Below are 19,202 nucleotides of genomic sequence, written 5' to 3'. Positions count from 1 at the left end.
ACTGTCGATGGCGACTATAAATATAAGCTACCTACGTTTCTCGTTGAAGATGTTATTTGGATATCAATCACATAATTCCAGTCAACAGTCAACTCTACATCTAACATTTAATAAAAATATTTAATAACAACTTATAACTTCGAGTCTAAGAGCAATACCGCAAACATGTATTTCAAGTCCGGAGCAACATTACTCGCCGCCACCCTCTTTTCTCACCTGGCGGCATCGCAAGGAATCTTCAGTTGCCATACTCGAGAGGAGTGGGGGTATTCCCCGAAGTGCTGTATGAACATCGACGGCCAAGTGGGAACAAACTGTGAGTTTCGCATTGCGCGACGCTATTTTATACCCTACGAAGAAAGATGAGCGCACGTGCTAATATATTCTTCAGGTGTCACGGCGCATCAAATGGGTGCAACGGATCCGATCTGGGAATGCAACTTGTTCGTATACAACATCACGGGATGTTGTCAGTCGATTGTAAGTTCATAAACAGCCCACATGCATATATTTATATGTATAAAGAATGGTATTCGGAAGTGTTCTAGTACTAACCAGTATGCAGGGATACAAGAACCCGTACAATAATATCACGATCGATCTCTGCGCAACTTCAGTAGATCCACGATAAATACCTGTTATTAATACGGGGCCGGAGTTAAATAACAACTAATCGGGATTTATTGTGGGTTAATTAGAGCAAGACGGAGATAAACGTAGATACATAATGTGATTTAGGTGATAGGACCGGTTAGTAAAGACTATGTAATAAGAAATATGATCCATACATTGTTAGCTTGCATATTTTACGCCGATAGACTTGGTGATGGTGTGATCGAATTTTTACATCTGATCCATAAGGCATGAAAACCTACCTATCATAACTGTCATAGACCTTTAAGCAGGTACTTCACTTGAAGCCCTAATGGAGAATGGTGATAACTTCACCTTATCAGCGTTAACCCCGCCGCTATGTTACAATTATGCCGTACAAAGGGCCGGTTAATGCAGGGGATGATTTGGAGTTCAGCCAGAAAAGGGGGGTAGCTTGAGCATATCAAAGTAACCTTGATATCATAGAAGTATATATATAATACCCAAGATCGACTTGAAAGGAGCATCAACTGCTTCCCATCATCAATTACCATCTACTAAAACGTCCCGACCTGTTTGTTATACTACTCGAGCTTTAGTCGTATTCACTATGTCTACTTCTACCCTTTCTCCATCTTTAACTGCCATTCCTTTATCTTTGAAGGAGTCTCTAGACAACACCAAAGTCGAATACCGTCGACTCGGCACAAGTGGTCTCAAGATATCAGTCCCTATATTCGGGTGCATGAGCTTTGGTGATACTGAAGCGCAATCATGGGCTATCGATGAAGCAGATGTAAGTGACATTGGACGAGTGACTGGGTACTTTAGGTACTCATCTATGGCTCTGCTAATATTATAATACAGGCTCTACCTCTCCTTAAAGCCGCCTACGATAGGGGCTTAAATACCTGGGACACAGCTAACGTCTACTCCCAAGGCGTCAGCGAGGTTATCGTGGGGAAAGCTCTCAAGAAATACAACATCCCGCGAGAGAAGGTCATCATCGCGACCAAGTGCTTCTGGGCCGTGGGCGAAACTCCTGACGTCCGTCATTACTACTGCGGAGAAGCCCTCCACGGCTCCAAGGACTACGTCAACCAGTTCGGGCTATCCCGCGCTGCCATCTTCAACGCCGTGAACGCCTCCCTGAAGCGCTTGGATACCGACTACATCGACCTGCTCCAGATCCACCGCTTCGACCCCAACACGCCGATCGAAGAGACCATGAAGGCGCTCGACGACCTCGTCCGGTCGGGCAAGGTGCGGTATATCGGGGCCAGCTCGATGTGGGCGGTTAACTTCGCGCGGATGCAGTTCGTCGCGGAGAAGAACGGCTGGACCAAGTTCATCTCGATGCAGAACCACTACAACCTGCTGTACCGCGAGGAGGAGCGCGAGATGAACCGCTTCTGCAACGACACCGGCGTCGGCCTGATCCCCTGGGCGCCGCTGTGCCGCGGCCACCTCGCCCGTCCGCCCGCGGCCTTCGGCTCCACGGAGCGCAGCAGGCTCGAGAAGGAACACATGCCGGGTTCGCACGGGACCGTCGAGCCCGATCTGACCATCATCAAACGGGTCCAGGAGATTGCCGACAAGCGGGGCTGGAAGATGTCGCACGTAGCCCTTGCCTGGATCAACAAGAGGGTCTCCAGCCCGATCATTGGGTTCTCGAGCATAGCTCGGATCGACGAGGCCCTTGGTGCGAGGGGCTATGTTCTGACGGATGAGGAGGAGAAGTACTTGGAGGAGCTGTACCAGCCGAAGCAGATTGCTGGCCATGCTTAATTAAGAATGTGTAAAGTGTTAAGGATAAAATAAGGCTAGTTATATAAAGCTACCTAGACACGGTCTCATTTTGGCCATTCATTTATGTTTACGTGGAATTGTTAGATTTTGCGTATGATTTGATATGTCCATGACAGTTCTTGTGACTATGTCCTTACGCCTTAGCCCCTTTTGGTACAATTATTGATGATGATATCTACCCTGGATCGTGTAAACATTGGAAGTCGTACCTAATAACTATAGCTTATTAGTCTATTTACATGTTAGTTAGTAGTGGTCCTTTCTGTTTCACGAAATATCAAACAGAGCACGAATTACTTCTCTGCTAAAAGGTGGGATTGCACTCCACCCCTATCCTATGTAAGTCGTAAATTGGATCTACTTGTATACCTAGTCATATGCATGTTCTAAGCTAGCAGCTGAATAGTATCAATGATATTATTTGGGTGGCTTTTCAGAAAAAGGCCCTTTTCGGTTTGTTATGCGACGTTGAATGTCCTCATGATATGTGGTGTCCAAAATGTAGTATAGAAAAATTGATTGCCGACAAAGACATGTTGATGTCTAGGTACCTTCCAACTTCTTCCCTTGCCCTACCACTTTTTAGAAACAAGACTGCTGAACCTAGTCATTCACACGCACGGATGGTTCAATATGTTTATGCGCAAGAACGAGCACTTTGCTCCTCCCTTTATGTGCCAAACAAGCTTGTTTTTAAGGATACTTCCTTTCTTTGCTATAGTTTTCCTGTGATGTCTATATAAACCATTGGACATCCCGAATAGAATGCTCATACAAGCACTACATATCCAGCAACCTCACAGCTTATAAAAAGCCCTTTCTACACTACCTTCATATTAAACCACTATTTCCCACAAAGTTCACAGCAAGAAATTAAGATACAACAAACATCCATCATGGCTTGCGTGAAATCAACTACTGACAAGACTGCGGTCCCCGAAATTAATGACAGAGACGCCCTATACCGAAAGTTCGTACAGCTCTGCGGCTTCCGTACTGAAGCAACTGGCTCTCTCCTCACAAGCTTTGCACAGCTGCTTGTTCGCTCGTATCCAGTCAACAAATTCGTGATAACCCATCCATCCGTGACATTTGAACCGTTCTACTTCTTTTTCTACGGCTCTCTCCAGGCCAAGAGCACTCTGGTGCGTGTATGTGGCCTAGATGATAAGAACCCAACCCTAATCCCGGCGTCTATCAAAGGCTGGAGAAGTAAGTAAACATCGCCCCTGTTCGTACACGATAACAACCGCTAACTTGATATCCTTTAGTTAAGATGTGGGGTCAATTTCCCGCTTTGGTTCCCTCGGAAGGCAATGAGGTGAAGGGCATGTGCTGGAAGTGCGAGTCCCCGGAATACGTGGGCTCGCTCCGCAGATACGAGACCGATGCCTATCGTATGGAGTTCTGTGAGATCACCACAGACGAGGGTGAAGTGATTGAGAACGGACGGGTTTTCGTGTCGACGGAACTAGAGGGGGATCTAAGTGAGGGCAGCTTTGATCTCAGGTCGTATATTTATCGCCATTCGTATATGTAAGGGCCGTTCAAAGTCCCTGGGATGAATAACCCGGCGAAGAAGTTAGCCATGCTGCAAAGCTGCCTATAGGATTGGTTCGTAATGCGGCTGTAGGAGTATGTTATTCCTAGGATTAAGTATCATCTTGTTATCCACCGGCAGTGCTTTTCGAATCATTCTAGGTGGAGCTGGCACCTTATCATTATGTATCATTTAGAAGTTAATTGCACCTATTACACTAGTTAATCCAAAGTGATGAGAGTTTTTAATACTAAAGGATTGTTGTTTTAGTATAAAAATGAACAAGGGCATTGTTACGTGAAGTTGCAAGAAGTGTAAGAGGGATGTACCTAGGTACCTAAGCACGTACCCGGTAGGTACTTCTGTAAAGTGACTGGTGGGGCTAAATTAGGTTGAACAGTGGATGGAGGTTGCAAGAACATTCTCGATAACGATAAACCCCCCATCGTTAAATCCCCAATCCCCAATCGCGGGGTAAACATTCCACCTTTACATACAAGAGGCGAAAAGGAGAAAGTAGAGCTTTTGTTTACAAAGCTTCTGTTTACGAGTTTGTCTTTTATACCTTTCTACCATTCTAAATTGCAATCCCCGAATACCGAATATTGCAGGAAGAACCTACATTTTTAGATACCCAACTACCTAACTACCTAATATATCTCCATCAAAATGCCCGTGGATTATAGCAAGTGGGTAAGTACATGAAGCTATCTTACCTCGTGTCTCACGAGAGAGCCTGGGAGCCTGGGAGCCTCGAATGATGCTAATATATATGCTCCTCTTAGGACGCTCTGGAGCTCAGCGACGACTCCGATATCGAGGTCCATCCCAATGTCGACAAACGCTCCTTCATTCGCGCCAAGCAAAACCAAATTCACATGGAGCGACAGCAACGTAAACTCCAGATCGAAACTTTAAAATACGAACGTCAAGTCAACGATGGATTATTGAAGAGAATATCGAGCCTCTTGAACGCCCTAAAAGCTCATGCTGCCGAAGCAGAGACCCGGAACCCTGCCGAGGTCGCTTTCCAAGCTGTCATGGAGTCCGCCGGTAGACCAGAGGACGACAAGCCTCCCGCTCGACCCGAGGGTGTCCACGCGCAAGAGGAGCAGCCACCTACATATACCAAAATGATGGCCACTTTACTAGACCAAGTCAACAAGGAACTCGACGAGAAGAAACCCGAGAACCGTTACAATGCCATGGTAGAAGAAATCGGTGTACATCTAAACAAGGTCCAAGACTTACAACAGCAGCTATTAAGCAAGTTGGCAGAACTAGAGAAGGAAGAAAGCCGCAAGATTACAAGCGATAGCATCCACACGGGGTTTGATAGTTCGCATGTCAACAAGTCTACACCCTCTGCATCCGGGGCGAAGAAAGCCGACGACTCCAAAGTGGAGCTTCTAAATCCCGGCTTCTCGCAGTCTAAGTCGGAGGAGTCCAAGTCTTCGTCAGCCGCGGAAGACGACGATGACAAGGAGATCACGGCGTCGCCTGACGCTCAAAAGTTCGCCAAAATAAAGGCGTCTGATTATCGAGAAAGTCATTCCTTCATTGGCGCACACCCACACATCTTAACCGAGAAGGAAACAGACGGTATCCTGATCATGGCATTTGATGCCCAGCTGGAAGGGAAGGATGATTTCGCACGACAATGCGTCCACCAAGCTCTCCTGTTACAGTATTGTCGCGCGTTAGGCAAGGACGGCGTCGCGCTCTTCTTCAAACGCATTACTACCAAAGGTCACCAAGCGCAGGACGTCTTCTATAAAGATGTACAAGATACGTACTATAGGATCAAGAACCGTGCGGCTCAAATTAATGCCCAGCGAGAGGCTGAAGGTGGATCCGGAGAAGGAGTGGAACAGATCCAATTGCACGCTGTGGAGCCGGGCACCGAAATCAAGATTAGGATCCCACCTGAGAAAGGAGAGGACGAAGGCGAGAAGAAGGCTCGTGAAATTTTTGAAGGATTCACCCCGGAAATGCAAAAAGCCTTAGAGTCCGGTAGTTTGGATAAGGTGAACGAAGTGCTGGGCAAATTGAAGGTTGAAGATGCTGAGGAAATCGTTGCCCTTCTGAGCGAAGTAAGATGCTTTACCCATTGTCTACCTAAAGTATACGTACGATGGCTTACTAACGATTGCATAGGCTGGAATCCTGAGCGTAGAGGAACAAATAATAGATGCCACTACGGAGGCAGGACAAAAACATCTGAAAGAGATGGAAGAACAAGCAGCACGGGAGTCGTATGCGGACGATCCCGAGTAATCATGTCGCATTGGCTATATCTTGGCGGCAGCGAGGCAGGTTTTTGATGACAAAAAGCATGAGGAAGTGATAAACTCAAGGTAAAACTTGCAAGTATTGACGTCCCTAGGATTATCGCGACTGTAATGGTAGGCGTGCAGGAGAATTAATTAGGAATACCAACGTGGTTTAATAGAGACACTTGGATGGCAATGTACTATTGCTCGCTCTCTTGAGTCTTGACATATGGTGCTTTTTGAGATATCTCTTAAGGATAGTAGAACGACCCTATATGATTTAATAACCCCCTTTGAGTTTACTCGAGACTTAGCCTGGAGATTAGTGTACGACGCATTTTATATTACCAGGACCTACCACAACACTGAAAGGGTATCTAAACCAGTGTGGTCCAGAGATGTTAACACCCACTCGGGATTATCTTTAGATTAATGATCCAAGTTACAGAGGAGCAGCTACATAGTATCTTCAATAGTTTGTAAATGGCGTGAAAATGCATAATAGCCAACGAATAATAACTATGATTACGTACGGAGCCGTTTTGACGACGAACTTGCGCGGCAATGTACATATGTACCTAGGGGCTGAGGGCTTGCGTGGTTTTGACGGTTGGGGACCCTGAATATCGAGATGTTGTCCAATGGGAGAATTGTCTACATACTAGGGAGAAGATAAAAATAGGACAGGGGTCAGGTACAACTACGTAATACATAGCGCTGTACGTACAGTATGTGCAGCGTTACAAAAGTCGTGTATGCAAGTAGCAGGGGGTTATCTTGTACAACTCATAAGTAGGTCGCACCAGCCACTTAAGTGCATAACACAGGTTGTACAAACAATAGTTACCAACCATTCAACTTTTTATTCCAACCACATTTTTTTCTTTCTTTTCTTGTTACCTCTGCGTCTTTTATGTAGGTACCAAGGAAAACAAGGTCGATCGTTGTTGTCTTCGCCAATCCGAGTTCCGCATGGTCCGGAATCAACGGCCGAATCCAAAACTGGTTAACTGTTGCGGCTTGCTACGAAATCAAGCTTGGGCCGGCGGGTCTTGGTTCGTTTCAAGTTGCCAAAGAGGCTGACGACGCAAAAAGGCTGGACGACGCTCGCGTCCCGTGGAGGCGCAGTTCGATCGGTTGCCGACCACGAGCTTGACCACCCCACAAAACACGAACCATTCATGGTCGATCTAGAGCCTCTTGATGCTTGCTGCAGACAGGGATCGTCTTGATGGACAATGCATAGGTATTTTCTCTTTTGTCATACTATGGTACGGAAGTACTGTTTTCTCTCTCTCTCCCTTAACCTCCTGGCCAACTTTAAAACATATACGATACGAAGTAGATCTCTTAGTATCTAAGGTAATAAATAGGTACTTACTCCCCGCTACCTCTTTTCCGGTAGGTATATCTCTCTTTTCCATTTTTCTATTATTTCGTCGTCTATTTTGTCTATATACTATTAGAACAGTGAATAGTAGTTGTTCCTTTTTTCGTCCCTTTATCAGTACATAACCACCTATTCAAGACAATATGTTTCCTTCGTTATCTACGTTCTTCACTGTTGCCGCTGCTTTGACGGCAACAGTTCACTCCCTGCCGCAGGATGGCAGTTATGATGGTGGATACGGGGGTGAATACGGGGGTGGATACGGGGCTTCGTCGACCTCTTCCTTCGCTTCGGCCTTCGCTTCGGTAACACCCAGTTCGACGGCATCCGCGTCTGCCGCCTCTTCGACGACCGCTTGCAACAACTCACCTGACCTATGCAGTCGCTCGTATAGCGATATCACTCATATGGGAGCCCACGACTCTGCCTTTCTCCGAGACGCAAGCACGAGTAATTCGATAGCTGGCAACCAGTACTTCAATGCTACTGTTGCCCTAGACGCAGGCATCCGATTATTGCAGGCCCAAGTTCACGATCTAAATGGTGCCATAGAGTTATGCCATACGTATTGCAGTTTACTCGATGCTGGGACTCTTCAGGCTTGGCTAACCTCCATTAAGTCGTGGATGGATACAAACCCAAACGAAGTGGTGACCCTTCTGATCGTTAACTCCGATGGCAAGACCGCAGCCGAATTTGGGGCCGTCTTCAGTGGCTCGGGTATCGATACATATGGATACACGCATTCAGGGACTACATGGCCAACGTTACAGGAAATGATCAGTGCGAATACGCGACTGGTGACTTTCATCGCATCTATTACGGCGGATAGCCAATATCCCTATCTGTTATCCGAGTTTGACTATGTTTTTGAGACCGCGTACGAGGTCACATCACTCTCGGGCTTCAACTGTACCCTCGATCGCCCATCCACTCAGAGCTCAGCCAGCGCTGCCATCCAGGCTGGGATGTTGCCTCTCATGAATCACTTTGCCTATACCTTACTCGCCGCTTCGATCATGATCCCTGATTCGGACAATATCACTGTCACCAACAGCCCGTCAACCAATACTACAGGCAACTTGGGTCTACATGCTCAAACTTGTAACGAGGAGTGGGGTACCAAGCCCGTGTTCGTACTGGTTGATTTCTTTAACGAGGGACCGGCAATCGATACAGCAGATAACCTGAACGCCATCACTGCCGTCGGCCGATCTACCGCTGCCATAACCACCACAGTTGCGACAGCTACTGCTAGTCCGAAAAACCAGGGTCTCGGACTTGGCACTGAGGCCTTAATTGCTTTCATAGCAGCTGCTTTATTACTGGTCTGAGATATCGATCTAGATCCGGATATCACAAGATAGAAAAGAAAAGAAAAAAGCCAGTCCCCTGGCTCTCATTGTTTTACTGCATAGCGGTGGAGTTTTATTGTTTTATTTTAGGAGATGGCATAAAGGTTAGCATTCGGAGCATAGGACAGGCAGGTACTATCATATGGATTGAACATAGGCAAGGTGTGTGGCCAAAAATAGTCTTAGAATGCTCTTTATACCAAGGATGAGCTCTATAGAGTTTGGGACTTTGTGGTATATAGGTCTGGATATTAGGGACATAATATACCCTGATTAGTATTTAACTACCTAGTTACTTAACTTCCGAATCTTGCTTATTGTTATGTGAAACTGTGAAGTTGGTCTTGGTAGAATGAATACTTGATAGTTCTTTTTCGTAGTTATCTTGTTGTGTAGACTACCTGGTACCTTTGTTTGACCTTAAAGCCACCCAGGTAATTGCTTGGTTAATACGATATGGACGTCCAGAACTGGGATATACTTGACTACCTAACTTTAACCGATATACAGATCACATTTATATATCCAAAAAAATTTAACCCCTTATGATAGGATTGATTGCATGGGTATCTTTGATGACTACTAACAACACGTCTATTCGAACCGGGCCCCCCCTTTTGTCCAACCTAATTTGTAGGGACCAAAACGACTCAAGGGTGGACACCGACGGTGTAATGTTCACCTAACGCATATTCCTGAAGTCTTATCTGCCCCGCTCGTATAGATTGAAATATTACACCGCTGCCCTCCATTGCGCTGGCTTTCCCGAAATAAATTATCGACATCTTATGACGGTGTCTCCTCGCCATTTACCGCGTCTTCCATGGCTACGTCGTCAGCTGCGGCTGCGCCGTTGGTATTGGCATTGCCGTTGACGTCTTCTGTCTCTGCCTCCGCCTCTCTTAGGGTTCCGTAGATGAATTCTTCGAGGGTTTTGTATGCTTCGTCTAAGTTGTCGTTCGTAATGATGGTATCATAAATTCCCTCGGACTTAGAGTGCTCAATATCCTCCTGAGCAATCTTCAGTATGCTTTCCAGGTCTTCTTCTGGTGTGCTAGAACTCTTCAGCCGTGTCTCGAGCTCCTCGATGCTAGGTGGTGCGATGAAGATGAACCGTGCAGAGTAGCCATTGTCTTTGGCTATTTGGGCACGCTGGAGTAGAATTAGTAAGATCTAGTTATATAGCGTGCGCGGGTGGGCTCGGACTTACCTCACGGTCTAATTGGATGACGGGGATTTTCCCGGACTCCTCTACGGCTTCGGCTAGCTTTCGATTCGTTCCGTATTGGACTCCGTCTCGGTCGACGAACTCCATAAAGTAGTCGTTCTCTAATATATGATTAAATTCCGCGGTATCTACGAAATTGTAATCTTGGCCGTCGACTTCTTCATCCTTACGAGTTCGGGTAGTATGCGAGACGACTTTTCCGAATATGCCCTTGTGGTCCTCTAAAAGTTTTGAGAGTAATGTTGATTTGCCGACTTTGCTTGGTCCTGTCAAAATGATCGGCCGTCTATCTTCCGGCATCTGTCCGTTTTCAGTTGTTTCTCTTTCACCGTCATCTGAGCTTGGCTGCTCCTGAAATATGACATCGACGTTTTGCCAATCGTCAATCTTGTCAAAGACGGAAAGTTTTGATCTCCGGGCAATCCTAAGAGCTCTCCAAGTCTTGCTAGCTTTAGCCTCGAGTATCTCCGACTTTTCCTTCTCGCTGTTCGCGAAGTCGAGGTCGAGATCGTCTGATTTTATCTTATCCCTGAAGACGCCCAGGTCCGGAAGTCTCCATCTTTCTGGATCCTTTAGCTTCTCCATTGCTGTTTCACTGTCCTCTTCCTTTAGGAAATCCAGAGAGAGTGAGCCCATGGGCGTAGGGCGCAGCCTCTTGTTAGTTGCGATGCGCTTTGCACTAGCTTTCCCCTCCGCGAAATCAGCAGCCGAAAGGGGATCTCGCTTTATGGGTGGACAACTTTCAACTTTCCACCGGGCCCAATTCTTGTCTCTGGAGATTACGCTCTCGATCACACGATGGAAAAAGAATCCATCAGAATCAGCTTGCATGTAGAGTACTATCCTGTCCCTCATGGCCGCTGTCCATTTTGCCTGAGGATGGTTAATAATTTTAGGCTGTGGTGATCATAAGTGGACTTACGTCTTCTTCTCCTAGCTTGTGGTCGCCGTATATTACTGACCTATTCTGGACTTTGATTTTGGCGAGTTTTGCTTTGGCTTGGGGAGTGAGCGATAGGAGAAATTCTAAGATGATAAACGCTTGTATAAGAATGTGACGCCTGAAATATAGATCGCCCATCTAAAAAATGATTAGATATGGCTCAAGTAGCTAGGTTCGTAAGACATAGCGCGTACCTCTAGTTCGAAAAGCTCCCTACTTGTGAGATACTTAGGGTTATTCGTGCTACTGCGGAGATCGTCATCTCCTTCACTGTACTTTCTCTTTTGGGGTATCTTGCTCTCCTCAGAACCCTTTGTACTTCTCTGGAGTTTCGCGACTGTATCGAATGCAGACATGGTGGCTTCTAAACCAGCCTTGAACTTTGCTAAGTGTGTAGAATCAAAGAGGACTGTGGGTTGACTGAAATAATGTTGGAGCGACCAAAATATAGGATACAGGGAATCTGTATCGAGGGGTTTCTCCGGTGTTGGCTTATTCTTGCCATCGAATGAGACCGCTTTAGCCGTAGACTTGTTTTCGTCTTTTCCATCTTTTGTTGTATCGGTTTCCGTATCCACGACCATCTTATCCGTTGAGTCGTCTGGCTGGACTGGGGTCTCTTCAAATGATGTAACATTCTCGACATGATATTCTCCGCGCAAGTTAACCGAGCTCCTATCTCCCAGAGGGAAGCACTGAAACATGAATATGAAGACTCGACCGCAAAACGCCGTGTCTTCGGCGCGCGACAGTCGGCGTAGAAGGTCGTTGCAAGACCTAAGAATAACCAGCTTCTTGGAGTTTAAATGTTGTGCGGTGATTTGCTCTCTTCGAGACTCAAGGAAGTCGAATATCTTCCTACATCCTTCGGTCGTTTGGCTATCGAGTAGCTCTTCCACGAGCCAGAAAAGAAGGGCGGCGTCGCATTGTTCGCTATCAGACAGAACCGACAGGAAGTCAAAGAGATTCCAAATTTGAACGAATTCGGGGGAATCAATCGATGTCCCGGCCTGGAAAGAGTCAGCAATAAGTAACAAACACCGGATGTATTGAAGAGTTTGCTACGAACGACTAGGCTGCTAAACACATTCCGCGCGGCCGTTTCCACAACGGCGTACTGACGAGCCTTCTCGGATGCGAGGTTCTCCGAAACATAATCCGGTGAAGCGCACGGAAATATAGTAGGAAGTTGCGCAAGTACATTCTCAAAGTCGACCTTGGTGAGTGGAGGCTCGATTGTTGTCACCAACTTGACAGACTGCGCATGAACCAGGGCGTCCTTCAGAAGCGCCGCAAAGGCGTCTACCTGAGGTATTTCGTGGTCCAGATGCTTCGCTGAGGGCATCGTAAACTTTGTTGGAGATATCGTGGTTGAAGGTATTTATCGATCGTGGCCTTGAACATACGGATTTCAAGCCGAATTAGATGCTAACGTCGGATATTAATAAAGAAACGCGTGGACAATTGGCGAGCAAACGAATGAATAATTGTCGACAAGTTTTCGAATCATGTTAGGAACACGGACATTTGGATCGATAGATTGAGTGTGAATATTGGAAATTGACGGGTCGCTTTCTATGGGTTAATCTTTGCTCAGATCGTAGGTGTTGAGCTTGGAACAAATTGAATGGAACGAGAAGGCTGAGCTTTTGATTTGGATATCGGTACGTTGATATGTACATCTTGATATCGACTAAGCTACTAAAGGTTAGATGATAAGACTTAGTGGGGTATGAATGCAGGGGTTAGAGTCATTGTGCATGGAGAGATATGTAGCGCAATGCTGTAGCATAATGCACTACTATGGTATGTACCTAGAGGTAAAGAGCAGGGGTAAATCTGGAAAAGAAAAGTGGGGATATGCAATCAAAAATACGTACTGATTATCAACTTATCAACAACTACACGCGACAGGGCTGAGAAAATAAATGTTTGCGCTACAACGCTACAGCTACAACGTGATGTTCTCTATCGTCTTTATCGTATAGATACCTACCTACCTAACCAGCTAACGTAACGTCTAATAACTAATTAGTTTCATGTCCGTGCCGTACGAATACCGCCATAGGTCATAAGTCAGGCATAGAATTCCTCGGCATACCGCCAGGGTAATTTATCAGCCATGCCGACCGCGAAAAGATTGAAAAGCGATGCAAAATCCAAGTCGCGCGGTACCGAACCGCGACCAACCATCGCCGACTTGGAGGGCGAGAGCGAGTTCGCCCAGCTTGCAAGGCAGCATTGGCTGAAGACTACTAAGCGAGCCAAGAGGGTTAAGGTCAAGAACGAGGTACTGAAACGTGATATTTGGGATGTGCTCGAGAAAGATAGTTTCCCCTACAGGTTATTACTTGTACTCGAAGGACTACAGACCCTCGAAAGTTATCTTTGGCCTGGCTATTCCGAAGACTCATCTAATTTCCACGTCCTCCTAATAGTCCTCATTACGAACGTCAAAGCACGGGAAAGACTTGAGACATGGAGCATCTTCGAAGACCGTCCGGCCGAGTTCTCGAGTTTGTTCACTCGTGTACTCTCTATGACCCTTGACCAGACGTTATCTCTACCGATACGAACCCACCTGCTTTGCTTTACCATATATGCCTTTCAGAGCCTTGATTGGGCAAGCGTGAGGAAGGAATGTGCCCCGTTGGTTTCTATAGGTATATGGCATAATCTTTCTACCGAGTCGAAACGAGAAAATAAATTGGGTCAAAATCCACAGCTCAGAAAGGCCTGGAAGGCGGCAGGTAAAAGGTACGACTCAGCAGATGATGCAACTAAGGCCCGGTTACGATTTGAGAGAGCTTGGCTTTATACTTTGACACTAGACTTTCTTCGCTTGCTCTACGACGAGAAGAGGAAAGAAGAACATGTCGTCTATTGCGAACGATTCGTTGAATTCATTTCCGACCTATTAAGCCAGCTTCCAACAAGGCGATACGTCAACACTTTGCTTCAGGACCTACATATCTTACCTGCTCTACGGCTTTCTCCCATGTTCAACGACGAAGAAAACGGGTTACTCCGTGATCAGTATTCGCTATTGAGTCATTATGTTCACTTCACCATAGATGATCAGACGGGGGCTCAATATAGTCGAACAGAAGCATATGATCAACATTGCGCTAAGCTTGCAAAGCTCCAGCGAACAGCATTACGATATTTCAAGGAAAAGTTAACAGTATTAGCCCTGTCTAACTATGGGTCCATAGATAAAAGGAGCGAACTGGAAAATCTTCTGGAGGCTCTAACAGACGAGGAGATCAAGAGGCTTGCTACTTTGCTCGAGCTTAGAACAGAATACCCCGAGTCGGTCCAGGTCGCTATCAACCGGCCATTTTTGATGGAGATTCTCTTATCGACCTACGAGAAGCGCAAGACGTTCCAGGAGATCGCACAAGATATCAACATTCTTCCGACTGAAGATAGCCTTTTCGATCAAGAATTACTGAGAACGGATAACTACGACGGATCTAAGCCACTTGCGCTCCCCAAGCTCAAGCTACAATACCTATCAGTGGGTGATTTCCTTTGGAGGGCCCTGGTGCTTTACCGATGCGAAGCTTTTTACGGTATTAGGAAAGACATCGGTGATGCGTTGAGACGTCTACGACCAGAATCAAAACGCCCAGGGGAGACCACATTCGCTGGCTTTTCAAGAATGGCTCTTCCCATATCTCGGCCTTCCATTATTGAAGTTGTGCCACCACGCGTTGGCGATGATAAACCTTCTGCTGTCAATGCTGAAATTTCGCTTGACGTCCGTCGGCTTGCTGACAATATTAGGAGAGATTGGGATTCATTACGTCCGGACGATGTAGTATTTCTTGTTGCGGTGGACGCCTCGGTGTCGAAAACCATCTCTAACGGGGGCGCTCACGCGATCTCCGAAGCGCAAAAGTTAGGGTTAATATCTGTGCGAGCTGCTGAGGTTGCCCAGGTTATGGATGATAAAGGAAAATCTATTAGAGATCCTACCACTTACTTCAGCGGGCATAACAGGTCCCCAACAAGAAGGCTACTACTCAGATTAGACCCGAAAGCTTACAAAGAAGATTCAGATCGAATCTCCAAAGGCAAACCAGACGTATACGAGCGAATCAATCTAGTCGTCCGGCGAAGCGGCCGAGAGAATAACTTCAAACCGGTGTTAGAATCCATTCGTAGCCTATGCCTTTCGGAGGTGCCCCTGGCATCCTGGCTACACGAGAACTTCCTCGGCTACGGCGACCCTGCCGGCGCTACGTATAAGCATCTGCCAAACCGCATTGGAAAACTTGACTTCAGAGATACGTTCTTGGACTGGCAACACTTAGTTGCGAGTCTACCTGGAAAAACCATCGAGCCAGGCTTCAATGTGACCGCAAGCTTCGGCCCTCCTTACGTGCTAGAGTCAGTGGATAAGCCCCCAGAAGAGAAAACGATCAAACCCTCTAAGAAGCGAAGAAGGGATGCCGAGCCCGCTCTAAATTCCGAGATAGAGACGTACAATGTCTCTACATATAAGCCGCCTAATACTGGACCATATCCCGTCGACGCCCCAAAGCTGAATACCGTCCGGTTCACACCAGCTCAGATTGATGCGATAATATCCGGCACACAACCCGGCCTTACCGTTATCGTTGGCCCGCCTGGGACGGGTAAGACCGACGTAGCGACGCAGGTCATCAACAACATATACCACAACTTCCCCGAGCAGCGCACGCTACTAATTGCACATTCTAACCAAGCTCTGAATCAATTATTCGCGAAGATAGTAGCCCTGGATATCGATGAACGACATCTTCTTCGTCTTGGTCACGGAGAAGAAGATCTCGACACTGACGGGAATTTCAGTAAGCATGGCCGAGTGGAGTCTTTCCTTGAGATCAGAGACCGTTACCTCCAGGAAGTAAATCGTTTGGCGGCTAGTATAGGTGCTCCTGGAGCCCATGGGAACTCCGCCGAGACAGCGGGATATTTCAATTCTGTCTACATCAAACCTGCCTGGGCCAAGTTCAGTGAGATAGTCAAGGTGGAAGGTTCTTCGGCGACTGATATCATCGAAGCCTTCCCGTTCCACAATTACTTTTCCGATGCCCCCCAGCCCCTGTTCCCTCCAGAGAGCGATCGAGAAACTGTTCTAGATATAGCTAATGGCTGCTACCATCATATATCGAAAATCTTTTCCGAGCTAGAAGATGTCTTACCATTTGAGATCCTGCGGCGAGATCGAGACAAGGCCAACTATCTTCTAACGAATGAAGCTCGCATCATTGCCATGACATCAACACATGCCGCAATGCGCCGCACTGAGATTGCCTCTCTTGGTTTCCACTATGATAACGTGGTCATGGAGGAGGCCGCCCAGATTACTGAAGTGGAGAGTTTTATTCCTTTGGCTATGCAAAAGCCTGAAGGTGGACAGATGGCTTTACAAAGGGTCGTTCTCTGCGGTGACCACTACCAGAACTCTCCTGTCATACAGAGTCTTGCCTTTAGACATTACGCCAACCTTGAACAATCCCTTTTCTCTCGATTCGTCCGCCTAGGAGTACCTGTTATCACGCTCGACCAGCAAGGCCGTGCCCGCCCATCCATCGCCGCGTTATACCAATGGAGATATCCTAACTTAGGGAACTTACCGCATGTCGAAAGCCTGAAGGAATTCCAAACTGCTAACGCTGGATTCAAATATGATTATCAGTTCATCAGCGTCCCCGACTACAAGGGCCATGGAGAAGTTGAGCCGACACCTCATTTTATTCAGAATCTAGGTGAAGCGGAGTACGCAGTCGCCATATACCAATACATGCGGCTCTTAGGTTATCCAGCGTCGAAAATCAGTATCCTTGCCACTTACGCTGGTCAGCGGGCCCTTATCAAGGATGTATTATCCCATCGATGTGCAAAGAATCCTATATTCGGTTTGCCTAAGGTAGTGACAACTGTCGATAAATACCAAGGCGAACAAAACGATTGTGAGCAAACCCCGAATTCACTAGTTATAAAACAAGGTTTCTAACTGCAGACAGATATTATCCTTTCACTTACGCGCACATCGAGGGTCGGCTACCTACGAGATATTCGACGTCTTACTGTGGCGCTTTCTCGTGCCCGACTCGGATTATATATCCTTGGTCGGAGAGAAATTTTCGAAGCATGTTACGAGCTACGCCCAGCTTTCGAGCTATTACTTCAACGGCCAGATAAACTTACGCTTGCAACTGGTGAGATGTGGCCTTCAGAGCGCTTACAGGCAGAAGAAGACGGTACGACTGTACCTGGCGAAGCGGTGATGGAAGGAATCGAGCATCTGGGCCAGTTTGTCTACGAAATGACAACTACAAAAATAAATCAGCTACGTGCGGAGCGCGGCTTACCGGGCACAGTCGATGCGCCCGAGAAAGTGTTGCAGGCGGTTGCAGAGGAAGACGAGGTTGGTTACGTTGACGAGAGCGATGAAGAAGTCGACGAGGACGTGCTGGGCAATAGAATTGAGGCTGAGGCTGAGGAATGATAGTCGGAGAAAGGTTTAATTGAAATGACTATACTGATTAGGGGGGTGATCCCAGCATAAATGACGTAAACCTGTATATAAGGAGCAACTGGCAACTTTGACGTGGGTACGCTGGATTGTGAAAAGTTAATATGTAATGACTGTTTACAACATAGGAGCGTATTCAAATAGCGTAAATGTTATTGTCTCGACGCCATACTTTGTGTACTAGGTATATATAGGTACCTATCTTAGGTCCTGTTGCTTTCCAGTATTCATTTGATTACCTAATTTACGTACGCACAGTGCTGCCGTTGAAGGGGCAGAAGGGGGGTTAAGTTCAAGACTGCCTTAGGTAATTATCCAATTACATATCTTACTTCCCCACGGGTTTTCGCTAGGATATACTATATAGTATAAGCGCGAATTTGTCCCAACCAAGAACGGGATGGGCTCAAGCCCTAAAAAAAGGCATCCACCTTACTAACGTACCAATGATGACGAGCGGGTGTCAGCCCTGTATCACTTTACTCCATTAGGGCTACAACGGGGCTTTTCCACCAAGGCTCTGGTTCCGCCGTGCGGGCGCGTGTCCTAATAGGCCCGGACAATGGTTGGGTATTCTGTATTCCGCAGTAGAAACATTTTTAAGACAAGCCGCACTTAGATGGCGTCTATTGTCTGGATTACGTGTGTGTGTGTGTGCGTGTGTCATGGCTTTGCCCTAATCGCTATGGCTGATAGATACCTCCCAGTATACCTACATAATCTTAGGTATGGTTAGGTAGAGCCGGCCCTGTGGCACCACTTACACATACATAGATCCGGGTTCCAGAAGGATTCTGACTCGTTACACTATGGCAGATACTCTATACATAGTCACGCCACGCCACATTTGCATACCTATACATACCTATGTATATTAGACGTCTATACGTTTCCATGCATATTATACATGTACATAGCCCGCGAGTTCGTCCGTCCCCCCCTTAGAGGCCACGCCAACGGGTCTAGCTTTACCTCGAAACTGCGTCATATATGCGTGATTTCGTGGTGAGTCAACACCTCGTTGCAATTGCGCATCTGACATGCTATGCTATGCTATGCTATGCCATGCTGTTGCCCATGTGCCAACTGCGCATACAGCATCTATATTTGTATATTTGTATAGTCTTATACGAGGAGCTTGAGGCAGCGCTAGTAGAAGGGGGAAATATAATGTGTAGGGGGTCGTTCTTCGGCCATTTTGCAAGCGAACTGTTACGTTTTAACCGTTATGACGGGAAATACATCTGCTGGAGATGGACGGTTACATATACCTACCTCCGTTAGTATTAACCCGAGATGGGAAAACCTGAGAGTGCACGGTAGGGGGCTAAACGATGTCTAGGTCTCGGTGAGGTTACGTTGATTTCTATTATATACTACCTTTGATTCGTCCTAGTTAAGCTCCCTCGTAATTGTACTATTTGCTATTAGTATTAGGAGACTCATCTCATGGTACTGAATATTCTATGATGGGCTGGGCAAAGAGATGTGTACCTTAAACTCTTCCTTTGTTAAGGATTCCCTTAGGGAGGGTAGATTTG

The 19,202-nt window shown here is 46.7% G+C and overlaps 7 protein-coding genes across 7 annotated transcripts; 6 read left to right on the top strand and 1 right to left on the bottom strand.

Moving 5' to 3' along the window:
- Window positions 1-74: 74 nt before the first annotated feature.
- On the top strand, window positions 75-800 carry F5Y00DRAFT_231548 (uncharacterized protein). Its single transcript, XM_048007035.1, has 3 exons — window positions 75-316; window positions 392-480; window positions 566-800. Exons 1-3 carry the CDS (start codon window positions 166-168, stop codon window positions 629-631), a joined length of 306 nt encoding a protein of 101 aa, XP_047866969.1. The 5' UTR covers window positions 75-165; the 3' UTR covers window positions 632-800.
- Window positions 801-1,204: 404 nt separating this feature from the next.
- On the top strand, window positions 1,205-2,382 carry F5Y00DRAFT_251985 (Aldo/keto reductase; the record flags this gene model as incomplete). The annotated part of the gene is made up of 2 exons (XM_048009883.1): window positions 1,205-1,390; window positions 1,462-2,382. 2 exons carry the CDS (start codon window positions 1,205-1,207, stop codon window positions 2,380-2,382), a joined length of 1,107 nt encoding a protein of 368 aa, XP_047866968.1.
- Window positions 2,383-3,066: 684 nt separating this feature from the next.
- Window positions 3,067-4,286, top strand: F5Y00DRAFT_231545 (uncharacterized protein). The gene has a single exon (XM_048007034.1). The coding sequence runs from the start codon at window positions 3,680-3,682 to the stop codon at window positions 3,941-3,943; it is 264 nt and encodes an 87-aa protein (XP_047866967.1). The 5' UTR covers window positions 3,067-3,679; the 3' UTR covers window positions 3,944-4,286.
- Window positions 4,287-4,431: 145 nt separating this feature from the next.
- Window positions 4,432-6,669, top strand: F5Y00DRAFT_231544 (uncharacterized protein). The gene is made up of 3 exons (XM_048007033.1): window positions 4,432-4,636; window positions 4,729-6,036; window positions 6,101-6,669. The coding sequence occupies exons 1-3, from the start codon at window positions 4,613-4,615 to the stop codon at window positions 6,218-6,220; spliced, it is 1,452 nt and encodes a 483-aa protein (XP_047866966.1). The 5' UTR covers window positions 4,432-4,612; the 3' UTR covers window positions 6,221-6,669.
- A 397-nt stretch (window positions 6,670-7,066) lies between these two features.
- On the top strand, window positions 7,067-9,245 carry F5Y00DRAFT_231541 (PLC-like phosphodiesterase). The gene has a single exon (XM_048007032.1). The coding sequence runs from the start codon at window positions 7,750-7,752 to the stop codon at window positions 8,938-8,940; it is 1,191 nt and encodes a 396-aa protein (XP_047866965.1). The 5' UTR covers window positions 7,067-7,749; the 3' UTR covers window positions 8,941-9,245.
- A 204-nt stretch (window positions 9,246-9,449) lies between these two features.
- On the bottom strand, window positions 9,450-12,752 carry F5Y00DRAFT_25016 (THO complex subunit 1 transcription elongation factor-domain-containing protein). The gene is made up of 5 exons (XM_048009695.1): window positions 12,202-12,752; window positions 11,327-12,142; window positions 11,112-11,270; window positions 10,172-11,062; window positions 9,450-10,113 (listed from the first exon to the last, which is right to left on the bottom strand). Exons 1-5 carry the CDS (start codon window positions 12,475-12,477, stop codon window positions 9,748-9,750), a joined length of 2,508 nt encoding a protein of 835 aa, XP_047866964.1. The 5' UTR covers window positions 12,478-12,752; the 3' UTR covers window positions 9,450-9,747.
- A 287-nt stretch (window positions 12,753-13,039) lies between these two features.
- Window positions 13,040-17,884, top strand: F5Y00DRAFT_231535 (P-loop containing nucleoside triphosphate hydrolase protein). Its single transcript, XM_048007031.1, has 3 exons — window positions 13,040-13,114; window positions 13,168-17,095; window positions 17,150-17,884. The coding sequence occupies exons 2-3, from the start codon at window positions 13,255-13,257 to the stop codon at window positions 17,632-17,634; spliced, it is 4,326 nt and encodes a 1,441-aa protein (XP_047866963.1). The 5' UTR covers window positions 13,040-13,114; window positions 13,168-13,254; the 3' UTR covers window positions 17,635-17,884.
- The last annotated feature ends 1,318 nt before the right edge of the window (window positions 17,885-19,202 follow it).

This window comes from Daldinia vernicosa (genome assembly GCF_022497035.1).
Source record: "Daldinia vernicosa strain CBS 139.73 unplaced genomic scaffold F5Y00scaffold_12, whole genome shotgun sequence".
In the NCBI taxonomy this organism is placed as follows: domain Eukaryota; kingdom Fungi; phylum Ascomycota; class Sordariomycetes; order Xylariales; family Hypoxylaceae; genus Daldinia; species Daldinia vernicosa.
The sequence above is the reverse complement of the archived record's forward strand: the minus strand, read 5'-3'. Positions and strand labels throughout refer to the sequence as shown.